Source organism: Mesoplodon bidens (assembly GCF_964165515.1).
Source record: "Mesoplodon bidens genome assembly, chromosome: 2".
NCBI classification, from domain to species: Eukaryota; Metazoa; Chordata; class Mammalia; order Artiodactyla; family Ziphiidae; genus Mesoplodon; species Mesoplodon bidens.
In genome coordinates, this window is record NC_138177.1 from 71429641 (window position 1) to 71446802 (window position 17162).

At 38.5% G+C, this 17162-nt stretch overlaps 1 protein-coding gene across 1 annotated transcript in view; it reads left to right on the top strand.

The window, feature by feature from the left end:
* Positions 1-12020: 12020 nt before the first annotated feature.
* LOC308629856 (Fc receptor-like protein 5) overlaps positions 12021-17162 on the top strand; it is a gene marked incomplete at its 5' end in the record, with an annotated part of 84708 nt that continues 79566 nt past the window's right edge. The window contains 2 exons of the mRNA XM_081258161.1: positions 12021-12081; positions 13799-13822. Coding sequence (XP_081114287.1) covers positions 12021-12081; positions 13799-13822 — 85 coding nt within the window. The remainder of the gene's footprint in view (positions 12082-13798; positions 13823-17162) is intronic.

A 17162-nucleotide genomic window follows, 5' to 3' on the forward strand; every position in this document is an offset into this window, starting at 1 on the left:
TATGGTTTAAGAGCTGAAAGGCTAAGTGTGTTATATTTTTAACGAATGCATGGCATTTTCTACAGCAGTTTATAAAAGTGTAAATACTACCACCTGGAATAACTATATTTATTTCAATATCATTAAGAATTAAGATGGAGCTAAAAACTTTGGTCATGATGCTTATAGTGTATTGAGATAAGTCATATTAGATAGTAATTCTGTGTAAAAGACCACCCTAAAACTTAATGGCTTAAATCAACATCCATTTATTTATCTTATGATTTGGCAGTACGGTAACTCAGCCTGGATTTATCTCAACAGCTGTTCTGGCCTGGGCGGTGCTGGACCGTTATTGGCTGAACTCACTTATGCATTTCTGCCGTCAGCTGCTGGCTGGGTTTGGGCTGTCTGGTTTATGATGAAGCAGTGAAGGCAGAAGCATGCAAAACATCTTGAGTCATTTATGACTTTCATATCATTGCTTCTGCCACTCTTTATTGGCCAAAGCAAGACACAAGGCCAGACTGTATTCAAGAGGTAAAGAAATAGATTTCCCCCTCTTTTATGAGAGAAGCTACCAAGTCACATTATAAGGTCAGAGATGCAGGTTGGGGAAGAGTTTGTGGCCATTTTTGCATCTATCATAAGTCTTGAAAAGTTGAAAATAGCCTGGTCAAAATTAGTAAGACAAATATAAATGTGCTCCTACAGTGGCCAGTGTTAATGTTGAACTTGTTATGTAAAGAACTAAATTCTATCATAACACCATTCACGAGAAATCACTCTGCTGAAAAAGAACACATCTCAAATTCAGTCATTAAAACCATAAACCAGATAAATTCCTAGGATTTAGGAACACAGACAGATTAGCACTTTACTTGATGAATAAGAGGCAGAGTATGGTGGTCATTTATACATGAATTTTAGGTGACTTACTTGTGACAGGGTACCAAGGAGAATTGAAAGAAATTAACTCGTTCATGTCATCGACCTTGGCTCCCCACCAAAGATTAGATCAAATACTTGGTCTTTTTAGTGAAAGATACAATACATTTAAACACTGTTTTCTCAGGGAGACATTCATTAGTAATTGCCCAAAATTATGATCCCATTCACTGAAATCGGTTTCTAGAAATAAAAGGGATAGATTGAACTATCTATCCCAAATTATGGAGCTGAAAAGTAAATTTGGAAAAAAAAAAGGTGAAAATAAACCAGCATGGTTGGATTGCCCTTTTCCAATGAATGTGACAGTTGGCTTCAAGAGTTACAAATAGAAATAATTGAAGAGTAAAGCAATATAACTGAACAACAAATATGGCAATGTAGGAACACCAGAATTCCAAACATCCAAGAACTAGTCCTTCTAAATATAAAATATTTATATTTTAAATATAAAACCTAAATATAAAAACCACGATGCAATTTTCTACCCATAATCAGAGGTACTTATAATAATATAATATATAAATATGTAATATTTCATTGTATATATGTGCCACATCTTTATCCATTCATCTCTCAATGGACACTTAGGTTGCTTCCATGTCCTGGCTATTGTAAATAGAGCTGCAATGAACATTTTGGTACATGACTCTTTTTGAATTATGGTTTTCTCAGGGTATATGCACAGTAATGGGAGTGCTGGGTCGTATGGTAGTTCTATTTTTAGTTTTCTAAGGAACCACCATATTGTTCTGCATAGTGGCTGTATCAATTTACATTCCCACCAACAGTGCAAGAGGGTTCCATTTTCTCCACACCCTCTCCAGCATTTATTATTTGTAGATTTTTAATGATGGCCATTCTGACTGGTGTGAGATGATACCTCATTGTAGTTTTGATTTGCATTTCTCTAATAATTAGTGGTGTTGATCATCCTTTCATGTGTTTGTTGGCAATCTATATATCTTCTTTGGAGAAATGCCTGTTTAGGTCTTCTGCCCATTTTTGGATTGGGTTGTTTGTTTCTTTGATATTGAGCTGCATGAGCTGCTTGTATATTTTGGAGATTAATCCTTTGTCAGTTGATTCATTTGCAAATATTTTCTCCCATTCTGAGGGTAGTCTTTTCATCTTGTTTATGGTTTCCTTTGCTGTGCAAAAGCTTTGAAGTTTCATTAGGTCCCATTTGTTTATTTTTGTTTTTATTTCCATTTCTCTAAGAGGTGGGTCAGACTTGCTGTGATTTATGTAATAGAGTGTTCTTCCTATATTTTCCTTTAAGAGTTTTATAGTGTCAGACCTTACATTTAGGTCTTTAATCCATTTTGAGCTTATTTTTGTGTATGGTGTTAACAAGTGTTCTAATTTCATTCTTTTATGTGTAGCTGTCCAGTTTTCCCAGCACCACTTATTGAAGAGTCTGTCTTTTCTTCATTGTATATTCTTGCCCCTTTTATCAAAGATAAGGTGACTATATGTGTGTGGATTTATCTCTGGGCTTTCTCTTCTGTTCCACTGATCTATATTTCTGTTTTTGTGCCAGTGCCATAATGTCTTGATTACTGTCGCTTTGTAGTATAGTCTGAAGTCAGGGAACGTGATTCCTCCAGCTTCGCTTTTCTTTCTCAAGATTGCTTTTGTTATTCAGGGTCTTTTGTGTTTCCATACAAATTGTGAAACTTTTTTCTAGTTGTGAAAAATGCTATTGATAGAGATTGCATTGAATCAGTAGATTGCTTTGGGTAGTAGAGTCATTTTCACAATGTTGATTCTTCCAATCCAAGAACATGGTATATCTCTCCATCTGTTTGTATCATCTTTAATTTCTTTCATCAGTGTCTTATAGTTTTCTGCATACAGGTCTTTTTTCTCCTTAGGTAGGTTTACTCTTCGGTATTTTATTCTTTTTGTTGCAATGGTAAATGGGAGTGTTTCCTTAATGTCTCTTTCAGATTTTTCATCTATAGTGTATAGGAATGCAAATGATTTCTGTGTGTTAATTTTGTATCCTGCTACATTACCAAATTCATTGATTAGCTCTAGTAGTTTCCTGGTAGCATCTTTAGGATTCTCTATGTATAGTATCATGTCATCTGCAAACAGTGATAGTTTTACTTCTTCTTTTCCAGTTTGGATTCCTTTTATTTCTTTTTCTTCTCTGATTGCTGTGGCTAAAACTTCCAAAACCATGTTAAACAATAGTGGTGAGAGTGTGCAACCTTGTCTTGTACCTGATCTTAGTGGAAATGATTTCAGTTTTCATCATTGAGAATGATGTTGGCTATGGGTTTGTCATATATGGCCCTATTATGTTGAGGTAAGTTCCCTCTATGCTTACTTTCTGGAGATTTTTTTATCATAAATGGGTGTTGAATTTTGTCAAAAGCTTTCTCTGCATCTATTGAGATGATCATATGGTTTTTCTCCTTCAATTTTGTTAATATGGTTTATCACATTGATTGATTTGTGTATATTGAAGAATCCTCGCATTCCTGGAATAAACCCCACTTGATCATGGTGTATGATCTTTTAATGTGCTGTTGGATTCTGTTTGCTAGTATTTTGTTGAGGATTTTTGCATCTATGTTCATCAGTGATATTGGCCTGTAGTTTTCCTTTTTGTGACATCTTTGTCTGGTTTTGGTATCAGGTTGATGGTGGCTCCATCACCACTGTAGAATGAGTTTGGGAGTGTTCCTCCCTCTGCTATATTTTGGAAGAGTTTGAGAAGGAGAGGTATTAGCTCTTCTCTAAATGTTTGATAGAATTCACCTGTGAAGCCATCTGGTCCTGGGCTTTTGTTTCTTGGAAGACTTTTAATCACAGTTTCAATTCAGTGCTTGTGATTGTTCTGTTCATATTTCTATTTCTTCCTGATTCACTCTTGGCAGGTTGTGCATTTCTAAGAATTTGTCCATTTCTTCCAGGTTGTCCATTTTATTGGCATAGAGTTGCTTGTAGTAATCTCTCATGATCCTTTGTATTTCTGAAGTGTCAGTTGTTTCTTCTCCGTTTTCATTTGTAATTCTATTGATTTGAGTCTTCTCCCTTTTTTTCTTCATGAGTCTGGCTAATGTTTATCAATTTTTTTATCTTCTTAAAGAACCAGCTTTTAGTTTTATTGATCTTTGCTATCGTTTCCTTCATTTCTTTTTCATTTATTTCTGATCTGATCTTTATGATTTCTTTCCTTCTGCTAACTTTGGGGCTTTTTGTTCTTCTTCCTTTAATTGCTTTAGGTGTAAGGTTAGGTTGTTTATTTGAGATGTTTCTTGTTTTTTGAGGTATGATTGTATTGCTGTAAACTTCCATCTTAGAACTACTTTTGCTGCATCCTTTAGATTTTTTTTTTTTTTTTTTTTTTTTTGCGGTATGTGGGCCTCTCACTGTCGTGGCCTCTCCCGCTGTGGAGCACAGGCTCCAGACGCACAGGACCAGCGGCCATGGCCCATGGGCCCAGCTGCTCCACGGCATGCGGGATCCTCCCAGACCGGGGCACGAACCTGCCTCCCCTGCATCGGCAGGCGGACTCCCAACCACTGAGCCACCAGGGAAGCCCATCCCTTAGATTTTGGGTCAGCGTGTTTTCATTGTCATTTGTTTCTAGGTATTTTTTTATTTCCTCTTTGATTTCTTCAGTGATCTCTTGGTTATTTAGTAGTGTATTGTTTGGCCTCCATGAGTTTGTATTTTTAACAGATTTTTTTCCTGTAATTGATGTCTAGTCTCATAGCATTGTGGTTGGAGAAGATACTTGATATGACTTCAATTTTCCTAAATTTACCAAGGCTTGATTTGTGACCCAGGATATGATCAGTCCTGGAGAATGTTCCATGAGCACTTGAGAGGAAAGTGTATGCTGTTGTTTTTGGATGGAACGTCCTATAACTATCAATTAAATCCATCTTGTTTAATGTATCATTTAAAGCTTGTGTTTCCTTATTTATTTTCATTTTGAATGATCTGTCCATTGGTGAAAGTGGGATGTTAAAGTCCCCTACTATGATTGTGTTACTGTCGTTTTCCCCTTTTATAGCTGTTAGCATTTGCCTTATGTATTGAGGTGCTCCTATGATGGGTGTATAAATATTTATAATTGTTATATCTTCTTCTTAGATTGATTCCTTGATCATTATGTGGTGCCCTTCTTTGTCTCTTGTAATAGTCTTTATTTTAAAGCCTATTTTTTCTGATATGAGAATTACTACTCTGGCTTTCTTTTGATTTCCATTTGCATGGAATATCTTTTTCCATCCCCTCAATTTCATTCTGTATGTGTCCCTAGGTCTGAAGTGGGTCTCTTGTAGACAACATATATATGGGTCTTGTTTTTGTATCCATTCAGACAGTCTATGTCTTTTGGTTAGGGCATTTAATCTGTTTACATTTAAGGTAGTTATAGATATGTATTTTCCTATTACCATTTTCTTAATTGTTTTGGGTTTATTATTGTAGCTCTTTTCCTTCTCTTGTGTTTCCTGCCTAGAGAAGTTCCTTTAGCATTTGTTGTAAAACTGGTTTGGTGGTGCTGAATTCTCTTAGCTTTTGCTTGTCTGTAAAATTTTTAATTTCTCCATTGAATCTGAATGAGATCCTTGCTGGGTACAGTAATCTTGGTTGTAGGTTTTTGCCTTTCATCACTTTAAATATGTCCTGCTACTCCCTTCTGGCTTGCGGAGTTTCTGCTGAAAGATCAGCTGTTAACTTTATGGGGATTCCCTTGTATGTTATTTGTTGTTTTTCCCTTGCTGATTTTAGTATTTTTTCTTTGTATTTAATTTTTGATAGTTTGATTAATATGTGTCTTGCTGTGTTTCTCCTTGGATTTATCCTGTGTGGGACTTTCTGCACTTCCTGAACTTGATTAACTATTTCCTTTCCCATATTAAGGAAGTTTTCAACTATAATCTCTTCAAATATTTTCTCAGTTCCTTTTTTTTCTCTTCTTCTTCTGGGACCCCTATAATTCAAATGTTGGTGCATTTAATGTTGTCCCAGAGGTCTCTGAGACTGTCCTCAATTCTTTTCCTTCTTTTTTCTTTATTCTGCTCTGTGGTAGTTATTTCCACTATTTTATCTTCTGGGTCACTTATCCATTCTTCTGCCTCAGTTATTCTGCTATTGATTCCCTCCAGAGAATTTTAAATTTCATTTATTGTGTTGTTCATCATTGTTTGCCCTTTAGTTCTTCTGAATCCCTGTTAAACGTTTCTTGTATTTTCTCCATTCTATTTCCAAGATTTTGGATCATCTTTACACTCATTTCTCTGAACTCTTTTTCAGGTTGACTGCGTATTTCCTTTTCATTTGTTAGGTCTGGTGGTTTTTTATCTTGCTCCTTCATCTGCTCTGTGTTTCTCTGTCTTCTCATTTTGCTTAACTTACTGTGTTTGGGGTCTCTTTTTCACAGGCTGCAGGTTCATAGTTCCCATTGTTTTTGGTGCCTGCCCCTGGTGGGTAAGGTTGGTTCAGTGGGTTGTGTAGGCTTCCTGGTGGAGGGGACTGGTGCTTTTGTTTTGGTGGTTGAGGCTTGATCTTGTCTTTCTAGTGGGCAGGACTGCATCTGGTGGTGTGTTTTGGAGTGTCTTTGAACTTATTATGATTTTAGGCAGCCTCTCTGCTAATGAGTGGGGTTGTGTTCCTGTCTTGCTAATTGTTTGGCAATTGTTTGGTGTCCAGCACTGGAGCTTGCTGGTCATTGAGTGGAGCTGGGTCTTAGTGTTGAGATGGAGGTCTCTGGGAGAGCTCTCGCCATTTGATATCATGTGGGGCCAGGAGATCTCTGGTGGACCAATGTCCTTAACTCGGCTCTTCTACCTCAGAGGCTCAGGCCTGACACCTGCCCAAAGCACCAAGACCCTGTCAGCCACACAGCTATAGAAGAACAAAGAGAAGAATGGCGTTCAACTTCTCCTCAGAAACCGTACAAGCATGAAAAGAATGGATGAAATATTTAAACTACTGAGCCCACTGGAGCTGTTGCCTGCCTGCTGCCTCTGGAGGTGTGGGGACATCTCCTCGGAATCTGGTTCTTGTTCAGCAGCTTTGCTTCATGAGCTTTCAGACTCTGAGCATTTTTTTTTTCCAAACTGGGTCCCAAAACCAACTGGAGTTGGCCTAGGTCCAACTTAGGAACCAGACTCACTTATTTTGAAACTGGAAGTTTGTACCTCTTAATCTCCCTCATCTATTTCTCTCCTCCCCCCACCCCCTTTCCCTCTGGCAACCACATTTTTGTTCTGTATATCTATGACTATTTATGTTTACTTATGTTTGTTCATTTTTTTTGCTTTTAGATTCCATATATAAGTGAATCATACAGTATTGGTCTTTGTCTGACTTGCTGCACTTAGCATAATACCCTCTGGGTCCATCATGTTGTCACAAATGGCAAGATTTCATTCTTCTTTATGGCGGAGTAATATTTCACTGTGTATTTATATGTATACATACACATATATACATAATATTTCATTGTGTGTGTGTGTGTGTGTGTGTGTGTGTATATATCAGCTCTTCTTTATCCATTCATCTATTGATGGGCACTTAGGTAGTATCCATATCTTGGCTACTGAAAATAATAGTGCAATGACCATAGGGGTGCATATGTTTTCCTGCATTAGTATTTTCATTTTCTTCTGACAATATCCAGGAATAGAATTGCTGGATCATATGGTAGTTCTATTTTTAATTTTTTAAGGGCACTCCATACCATTTAAAGGTTACAAGGTTTACAAAACTGAATCTTATGTTGCATATACAATGTGAGATGTAAGTTCTGATACTGATTTCTTGGCGCAGAAGAAAAGATGTCAAGTTTCCAGTTCCCAATGGAGAAATAATAAACAATGTAAGAGAAAAAATAATGAATTATGTCTGCATTCCAATTTGTAGTTTTCAAATTTGGATTTAAAATATAATCTCTAGTTTCACACATGCTTGTATTATGTTACACACATACTCAATAGTTTGGTAAAATAATTAAACTTTTATTGCATTATGGTAATTGATTTTTCTTACACCTAACTTTCTTCACTCTACACTGCCTGCCTGACTCCCATAGGCTTTGAATTCACACCCTTTGAAATAGGCTGAGTCAGATTAAAACATGCCAAAGGCATCAATTTATGAAAAGCAATTAAAACAGAGTAAAATGTAAACTTGCCCCACTCCCATAAAGTAGAGAGCACCCTCCCATGTAAATTTTTAAGACTATGCCTCTTGAAAAAGCAGCCTTCTCTCTATCAAGGTTTTTGTGATGTGCAGTTGCAGCTAAAAATGGGTAGTTACAGACAAAATTTAGAACCAGATGCATAGTTTAATGCTGTTTACCAGTGATGGGTGATTTTACTTTGGTATCTGAAGTTTAAATTCTTTAATATACAGCCTCCTAATGAATTGCCTGGCTTGGAAAATTACAAAATCTAACTAAAAGTTATGGCTTTAAAATTTTTATTTTGTTTATTATTTTTCAAAATGTTTGGCCAGCGGAAGTGAAGTAGTAAGAGAATCAATTTCTACATATAAACAAAATCATTGGAAAAGCAGTATCTCACTTTCCCTTCCAAATACATGTTAGAGACCCCCTAACATGTGTGGTCCAAGACAAGAGTAGAAATGGAGGCCTTCATTGTATATATCTAGAGGTTTAAAAGTTATCTATCAATCTAGTGAACTAATAAAATATTTTTATCCTACACCTTGACAAATATACCTTTATAATGACCTGGTAGTCTAAGTTCAAATATAAAATTCTTGGATCTTTGGAATTCCATACTGGAACATAGAACCATAAGAAATGCAAGCTCTGGTTGCAGGTCCCAAGCCTGCAGCTTCCTCTTTCTCTCCCCACCCCCAGCTCCACCGCACAGCACAATCCATGTCAAAGGGAAATAGAGGCTCAATTGAAAGAGCTCCCAATGGCCAAAGCTGAAACAGTTAAAGCAATGAAGTAGCATTGGATTATTACCTAAAGTATAAAATAAATGCACATGAGTCCATAGGGATATAAACAAATATTGAATAAATGAATGAATGAACAAATGAACACACACAAACAGACAAACAGTAAATAAATGGGGGAGAAAAGACAAATCTTCATTACAAAGGTGAAACTTAATCTCCTCCCAGCCCCACTTCCTGAGTGTGGGCTAGACTTAGGGACTTGCTTCCAGACACTAGAGTATGGAAAGGGATAGATAGTAACTTTACATTGAAGAAAGCTGACAAACACTACCATAACCCAGTGATTGAGATAAATAGTACTTGCAGTAAGGCATGTTGATATCACGTATCCCTTGATATGATGAGATGAGAAATGCACTCCACCTCTGTGGTATTCCCTCTGCAAACCCATAACCCCAGTTGAGTCATGAGAAAAACATCAGACAAACCCAAATTGAAGGGCATTACAGAATATCTGGCCAGTGATCCTTAAAATTGTCAGTCATGAAAAACAAAGAAAGACTGAGAAGCTGTCACAGACCAGGGTAGACTAAGCAGAAATATCTAAATGTAATGTGGTATTTTAGATGGGATACTATAAGAGAAAAAGGATATTAAAGGGAAAATTGGTGAAATCTGAGTAAAGCGTGGAGTTAGTAGTTGACAAATATACCACTATAACATGAGACGATACCATTACAGGAAACTGAAATGGGGTGAGGGTTACATAGGAACCCTCTGTACTATCTTTGCAACTTTTCTGTAAATCTAAAATTATTCCAAAATTAAACATTTATTTTTAAAATGTAGAGTTTTAAATGCTTCTTTTTTCATATATGAAAAAGATCAGACTTTTCACATTTTCTTATGCTGTCACTAAATACAAGTATTAATTTCCCTCATTAATATAAAATCTAAAAGTTGTCCCTGATTAGTTAAGCAATTGACTAATAAATTGTGGTATATGCTGGTGTTTTGAAATGAAACTACAGTTTGTTTTTCTGTTTTTTGGTTTTTTTTTTTTTTTTGCTGTACGCGGGCCTCTCACTGTTGTGGCCTCTCCCGTTGTGGAGCACAGGCTCCAGACGCACAGGCTCAGCGGCCATGGCTCACGGGCCCAGCTGCTCCGCGGCATGGGATCTTCCCTGACTGGGGCACGAACCCGTGTCCCCTAGCATCGGCAGGCGGACTCTCAACCACTGCGCCACCAGGGAAGCCCGAAACTACAGTTTTGATACCAATAACTGAGACATTTATATCAGTGACTTAAACACAGCAACAAAAATAGTACCTGACTTAAACTATTTAAAATTTTACACAGTGGTTGCCAATATGATTTTTGTGTTTGGACTTCTTATATAATGTCATAAATATAAAATTTTATTTGCTAATTGAAAATCCTTCATTCAACAAAATTGATGCCAGAAACGAGAAAACAGAAGATGTAATTTCAACGTCCCCTCAACCTTTACTCAATCAATATTATTAGTGCTTAGACTAAAATACTCTTTAGTCTAAATACTCTTTAGTCTAATACTCTTTAGTCTAAAATACTCTGCATCAATTATAAAGTGCTCTCCAGCTCATGGTCCTAAAATAATAATAGTTATTTTTTTAGTGTTCACATGGTGCCAGGCACTGGGCCACAAGTTCTACATCATTACTGCATTCATACACACATCAATAGCAACATCGCCTTAAAGTGGATATTATTTTTATCTTCTTTATACCACTGTTGAAGTTGAAGCCTAAAGAGGCTAAGTACTTGACCAAAGTCACACAACTAATAAAAGTTGGGACCAAGATATGAATCCAGGTTCATCATGTCTCACCCTTCCGGAGCTGAAAGATGATAGAAAGGTCCCAGGGCTAGGTGACAAAGGACATAAGTGCCACCTTGACACTCTTTATGTTCCCACTGTGCTTCATGTCTATGTCTACTTTGGCCCTTACCACATTTTACAAAGTCTCTAAAGGAGATGCAATTTATTTATTTTGTGATACTTCTAAGTTCATGGACATTGCCTGGAATTGATGTTCAATACAAACCCCTAATTAGAGAAAGAAACTATTATAGATATATAGAAAAATTTTGCTGTAAGAGAAGAATACAGACCGTACCACATAATTCATCCTATGCCTGTTATTTTCCCCTCCTAGGAAGGCCAAGGGTTATTTATTCACAGATATCATAAGTATGATGATGACAGTGATGTGACTACATTTACCTTTGTCTTTGCTCATCTCTCAGTCAACTTGGGTGTCTCTTCCGCAGGGAAGCCTCTCCTGATTCTCCAGAACTGGGTCAGATTTCCCTCCTACTGAACTCTAGGAGCACTTTTCACTCTGTATTTAACTCCCTGTTGGCTTTTCCGTCTCCCCACTATAATGAAAGCTTATCGAGTCTTGCTTACCTCTGTGCTCCCATCACCTGGCACCATGCCTAACATACAGTTATATAATCAATATGTATTTGTTGAGACTTTCCTTTAGCAAATTTTGGATTCTAGGACCTTAAGTTAAAAATTTCACAGTCCATTCTCCTGGAAGAACATGATGGGGCTGTAATTTATTCGTTGCTCCCTGCTCAGATCAAAGTTTGTTGCTTCCTCTGAGACAAATGAGTCAGGATATTTTCATACATGCCAGACAAGGTGCAAGTTGTCTTATGATTCAGATACTTCATCATATACAGATGGTCATCTGGAGGTGGTCCAGCAGAGTCTGTCAGGGACCAGAGAAGGGCATTTCTGTATCAAATGAGAAGTTTTCCAGCTCAGGAGTGATTTAGACACATCCTTGGATTATGTGAATCTCAACAGAACTGCAGTCTTACCTGATATCTGGTAGCAGAGAGAATAAGTTGCAGTTTCCTTGGAAGGCAGAGACTGGAGCTTTCTGAAAATAAGACAACTAAAGCCTTGAGGAGCTATTCATACCAATATATCAGCGCAGTTCTTAAATATTTTTTATCAAATGTTGACTTCCGTCATTGAGATTTTCTTAGACCTGGTAACATAACTCTTCGGTATTTTAAGAAAGATCCCCCTACTTCCCCCTTTCACTTCATTAACTCAACCAGCTGTACTCAGAGTAACAACTTGCTGAACTCACTCTCCAGCACTGGGAACTGGCCTGTCTCCTATGAGATGCTCCTCAGGACTCCAGAGCAGACTTCCATGCTACTGTGGGCATCCTTGCTGGTCCTAGGTAAGTAGTGGGGGAAAGCCTCTGTTTGCTGCAAAAACGGAGCCTCTCTGCAGGCAAAAGACCTCTCCTCTGTGCTGCTGAAAAAATGGATTTTACTCCCATTTAGAACAGCAGAAAATGAACAAAGGGGAAAGATATTGATACAATGGAATGAGAGGGAAAAAATTATTTCTAATAATGTGTTCCTTGTTTGCTTTTAATTGCCTATGAAAAATTCCTCTTACCACCCCCCCAAAAGTGGGCTTATTTTTCCATTCAGAAAACTACAATTAAATCTGGTTACCTTTCTAATCACAGATCATGAAAACCAAGAGTGAAAGATGAACTGAGTCCCTTGTGAAAGGACCATGTTCTGACTGTGAGCTGATGTAGAATGATTTTCTGCTGAGAATAGTTATTTCTTTTTTGTACTCTAAGTTCAAGCCTGCTCTGATGTTTGCAAAGAGCATGAGAAGAGGAGAAATAAGACAATTTCCCTTTGATTTTTCTTCCCTGCTTGCCAATATTTGTCCAAATGAGACACTGATTTTCTAGTAGCTCAAGCTTAGGGAAATAAAGACCAGTCAGTCATTTGTACACTGAATTTTGTTAAATGTGTTTGCCTTGTTCTCAGCTATACCTCCAGACTCCAATTAAGAAAGGAAGAGTTATTAGTGTGACTGGAACATTATGGGAACTCAGTAAATAGTGAATGAATGGCTATATGGGTCATAGCATGGTGCTGGGCAATGCAGAGTATGCAGGGACACGGAGAACACGGCCTCTGCCCTCAAGAACTGACATTCTGATAAAGAAATCAAAGGACAAATGAAAGAGCATTTGACTTGGCAATACAAGAAAAATATTACACAATGGATCATAGGATAATGATAATTAATTCTTGCTGATAATAATTAATTCTTGCTGAACCCTATGTCAGACAGTCTTCTAAGAATATCCCATTGTATTAATGTATCCAATCCTCTAACAATTGATGAGCTGGAACTTCTATAAATCCTGTTTTACAGATAAGGAATCTAAGGCATAGAGACAGTCTCTTGCCTTAAGTTTCATGCAGTAGTAAAGTGGCAGAGTCAGGATTCAAACCCATAATCTGACACTGGAGCTGTGCTTTTAACCACTGCCCCATACTGTACGTCCAGTTATGAGTTTCAACTGAGTTGGAATGGGAGGGGTTCTGAATCAATAGAAAAGTGAGGGTGCTGCAGCCTAGAGGCATCTCAGAGGGCTTCATGGAGGAGGTTGGATTTCATCTGAGCTTTGATGTGTGAGTGTAACTTGCTTTTGCTTCATAATGAAGGAGGAGAATAACACTCCAGGCAAGAAGATAGTGAAGCCAAGCCTCAGCAGCAGCCACAGTCATGTCAAAAAAAAATAATTACAGCAACCCTTAATTGATGACTTACTAATTTAACTCATTAAAATATGGCCATGAGGTCAGTTTGATGGCCCCCATGTTACAGAGGAGAAAACTGAGCCTTGGAGGTTTTGTGTAGTTTGCCCAGGGCCACACAGCTAAAATTCAAACCTGTTTCTGCCTGAGTCTGCAGCCTGAGCTTTTGGCCATGGCGTTACCTTGTTTCTCCAGGGTGGGTGGAACTGGACAAGTTTCTCCTCCGTTTGGCTGGAAGTCGAAAATGGGCGGGTGGGCTCTCATGGTAGAATGGTTTGGGACTCGTTGCCTTGTGCTGATGCCTGGCTCTTGACTCTCTTGCAGCAGCTCCAGTCAGTGGACCACTTGGTAAGTCCATCTTTTCTTTCCTTTTCTCTTTTATGTTTCTGGATATCTTAATAACTATCCTGTATCTCACATACTTGTCAAAAGAGGACTTGCTGTGCCCGCATCATTTCCTTGAGGACTACGGGCAGGTGAAAACATATCTTAGGACTCTGACCCTAAGAGTTTGGGAGTCACACTCCTGGATGAAACCTGGCATGGTGCTGGATGATCTTGGAGGCAGGGCTGGGATACATGTCACAGAATTCAAGGAAAGGTGGTGTCCCCACCTGATGTGGGATTCTAGCCAACTTGACAGAATGCATAGAATCCTGAGAGAGGAAGGATAGAAATAAGCCATTACCTCACTGGGGGAGGCTGAGTGCAACCAACTTGCCGGCTTCCCCACGTCCCCCCTAGCTTGACAGAGCCATGGGCAACCAACTCATCCCAAACTTCAGCATTCTGTGTAGACATTTCTCTATTAATAAGCTCAGATCATGATAACTTTGAGCCCCCATCCTACTGGTCAGCAGAAAGTCCAGCCTTCTGTTGGGAGCTGTCTCCACGAGTTTTGGCAATCCCTGCGGACTTGTCCAGCCCACCCCAAACCCCACCCCCACCCCCCACATCCAGGGAGCTGCTTATGGTCAGCCAGCTCCAGCCAGTGGGAGCCACTGCCCCTTGATGCACACCATCCCCTGCAGCTTCTGGGCCTGTGATTCTCCCCCTCAGTGCTGTGGCTACAGCCCATTTCCCACAGATCTCTGCCTAACTGGGAGGAGATCTTAACTGGACTAGGTTTTGTTAAACATTCTAGGATGGAGAATAAAATACAGAGAGTGTCAGCTAGTAGATGTGGCTAATCTCAGAACCCACTGACTCAGTCCCAACCTCTTAAAGATGCTGACAAGATGTGTCTCCCCCTGACCACTGGGCCACCTGCACATAGCAGGGGCAACTTACTTGGACCAGCGAGGAATAAAGCTGCATACACCAAAGAAGTTCTCCCTTCCCTCCAGTAAAAGACCTACTGCCCAGTCTCCATTTCCCTAACCCCAGGTGCTTCCCAGGAACATAGACAGTGCAGATTTCTATTCTCTTTATGAGAAACACAACCCCATACTCACTGGGGCATAGTATATCTGTATAAACCTCTAGAGAAAGAGAAAGGAAAAAAAGTCTGCAGAGACACATGAATGTTTCTATAATCAAACAGAACATTTAATTTCTTTATTTAAAACAAGCGTTCAGGTTACTCTACAGTTTTTGCCCCCAAACAGAGTATTTCCATTACATTTGGGTACAATTCTAAGGTGTATTTGGGGCAGTTCTTACAGAAAAAGGTAAGAATATTTAAAGTCTCAAGGTTTAAAAAAACAATTGCTTGTACGCCCTTGAATACAGACAGTCCTCCTTACCTGAGTATAGAAAGTACTAAGATAAAAACACACTTAATTGATTCCACTTATGATTTTATGGTAAACTGCATATCCCCAACAGTGAGATTTTATTTTTGGAAAAAAGACAATACAAATGGAAATAATGTGTTTTATTTTCTACATCACAGAATTTAGATTACCAAGGCAATTTGTAGAACAAAGCATGGATCAAATATTGGTTTTTGGGGTTTTTTTTTTTTTTTTTTTTTTTGTATGTGATAGCTGTAGGAAACTAAAACTGCAATAGAGCTCCCCTGCTATGCTTCTCTCCTTTCATCATAAAGGAAAAGTCTTCCCCCAGAATCCTCACCCCTTAGTTCACTCCTAGCTTTATTCCTCTGACATCTCCTTACTCAGAACTGTGTCACATGGCTGGACAAGTTAGTGCTTCTGTTTTTCAAACCCGCTGGTGGGCAACAGGCTCAACAGAAGGGCATTGGGACTAACTTTCAGAAGCCAAACAAATATTTTCCCTATCATTGTTTGCTCCTCTTCAACTTTTAACAGATCTTGCTCTACTACACTTGTCAGTGGCTTTGGGAGCCATCAGAGCAGTGGAACCACAACACTTTTACCACCTTCATGAATTACTGCATCTTTGGCAGAATCTGAAGTATCACTTTACAATCAATTTTCATTGTATACACAATGAAGGATTAGCCTATCAAAACATTGATCTTTGTGCCTGCTAGAAAATAGTAGCGTTAAAGGGGTAAGAATGTTTGAGTGGGTGTTTCCAATAGTGAATAATTAGGTCTGTGATTACTTTTATTATGTCAAGGAAGAAATCCTTTTTTTTTTTTCTATCCTCTTAGGTTTTCTAATGAGGGCCTGCAAATTAAACTGAAAAAAGCAAGACTAGCAAGAGAAAAGACAAATTTTTTATTCAAAACTTATGGGAATACACAGAAAAATATAAACTAAGGAGGCAGTTAGAATTTGGGACTTATATAACATCTGGATAGGGAAAGGGGCAGGTGAGAAGGCCACTTACTGGAAAACAAATGATTTTTAGGAAAGATAAGTGGGCCCTTAAGAGAATAGATGGGAGCTATGCTAGTTTTGTGACGAGTTCTGCTTTAGGTGTGCTGCCAACTTCCAGTGTCTGGTGATAAGAGCTGATCATTTATTTGCTCCTGGGGAGGTGATTTATGACAATTGAACTCTTCAGAGGCTTTGCTTTTAGGCAGATAAGGGAATTCAGAATAAAAAAAAATAAAATCTATTCTCAAATGCCTTCAGCTCAAAATAATTTTTATGCCACAGTAGTAGATTCATCCTTCAGTTACTAACTCTCACACCTTGAAGCTACAAAACTTAGGAAATAAACACTCAGATAAGAAAGAGCCACAGTAACGGCTGCAGGAAATAAAGTTAAAAACAAAATCTCCCAACCCAGAAATCCTCTCCACAAAGGTAATAAAGAAAGCAAACACTTTTAGTATTGAATAAACACTAAAACATACGCTTAATAATAAGCATGCTCATCACAGACAATCCACCAAGAGATTGCAAAGACAGAAAAGGATCTCCCACTCTTATATTGCCAAGGGGATTCAGCCCATTACATACACATTTTCAAGATTAAACAGTAACTAGTTCTCAAGCAGGAGGACTTGAGAGTACCTTTTGTCACACATAGTTTATCCTAAATTGATCATGGTTATTGGCTTTTATCCAGAGGAGGAATAAACATCTCATATCTTTAGGACTGGAGGTAGTCTTGCATACTGCAACAAGGTACCTACCAAAGGTAAATGCTTACCCTTCCACAGGAATGGGGAGACAGGATCCAGGGGAGCTATCCCCCTAGATGTCTGCATTTCAAAAAGATGGCTCCTGGGGCTTCCCTGGTGGCGCAGTGGTTGAGAGTCCGCCTGCCGATGCAGGGGACACGGGTTCATGCCCCGGTCCGGGAAGAT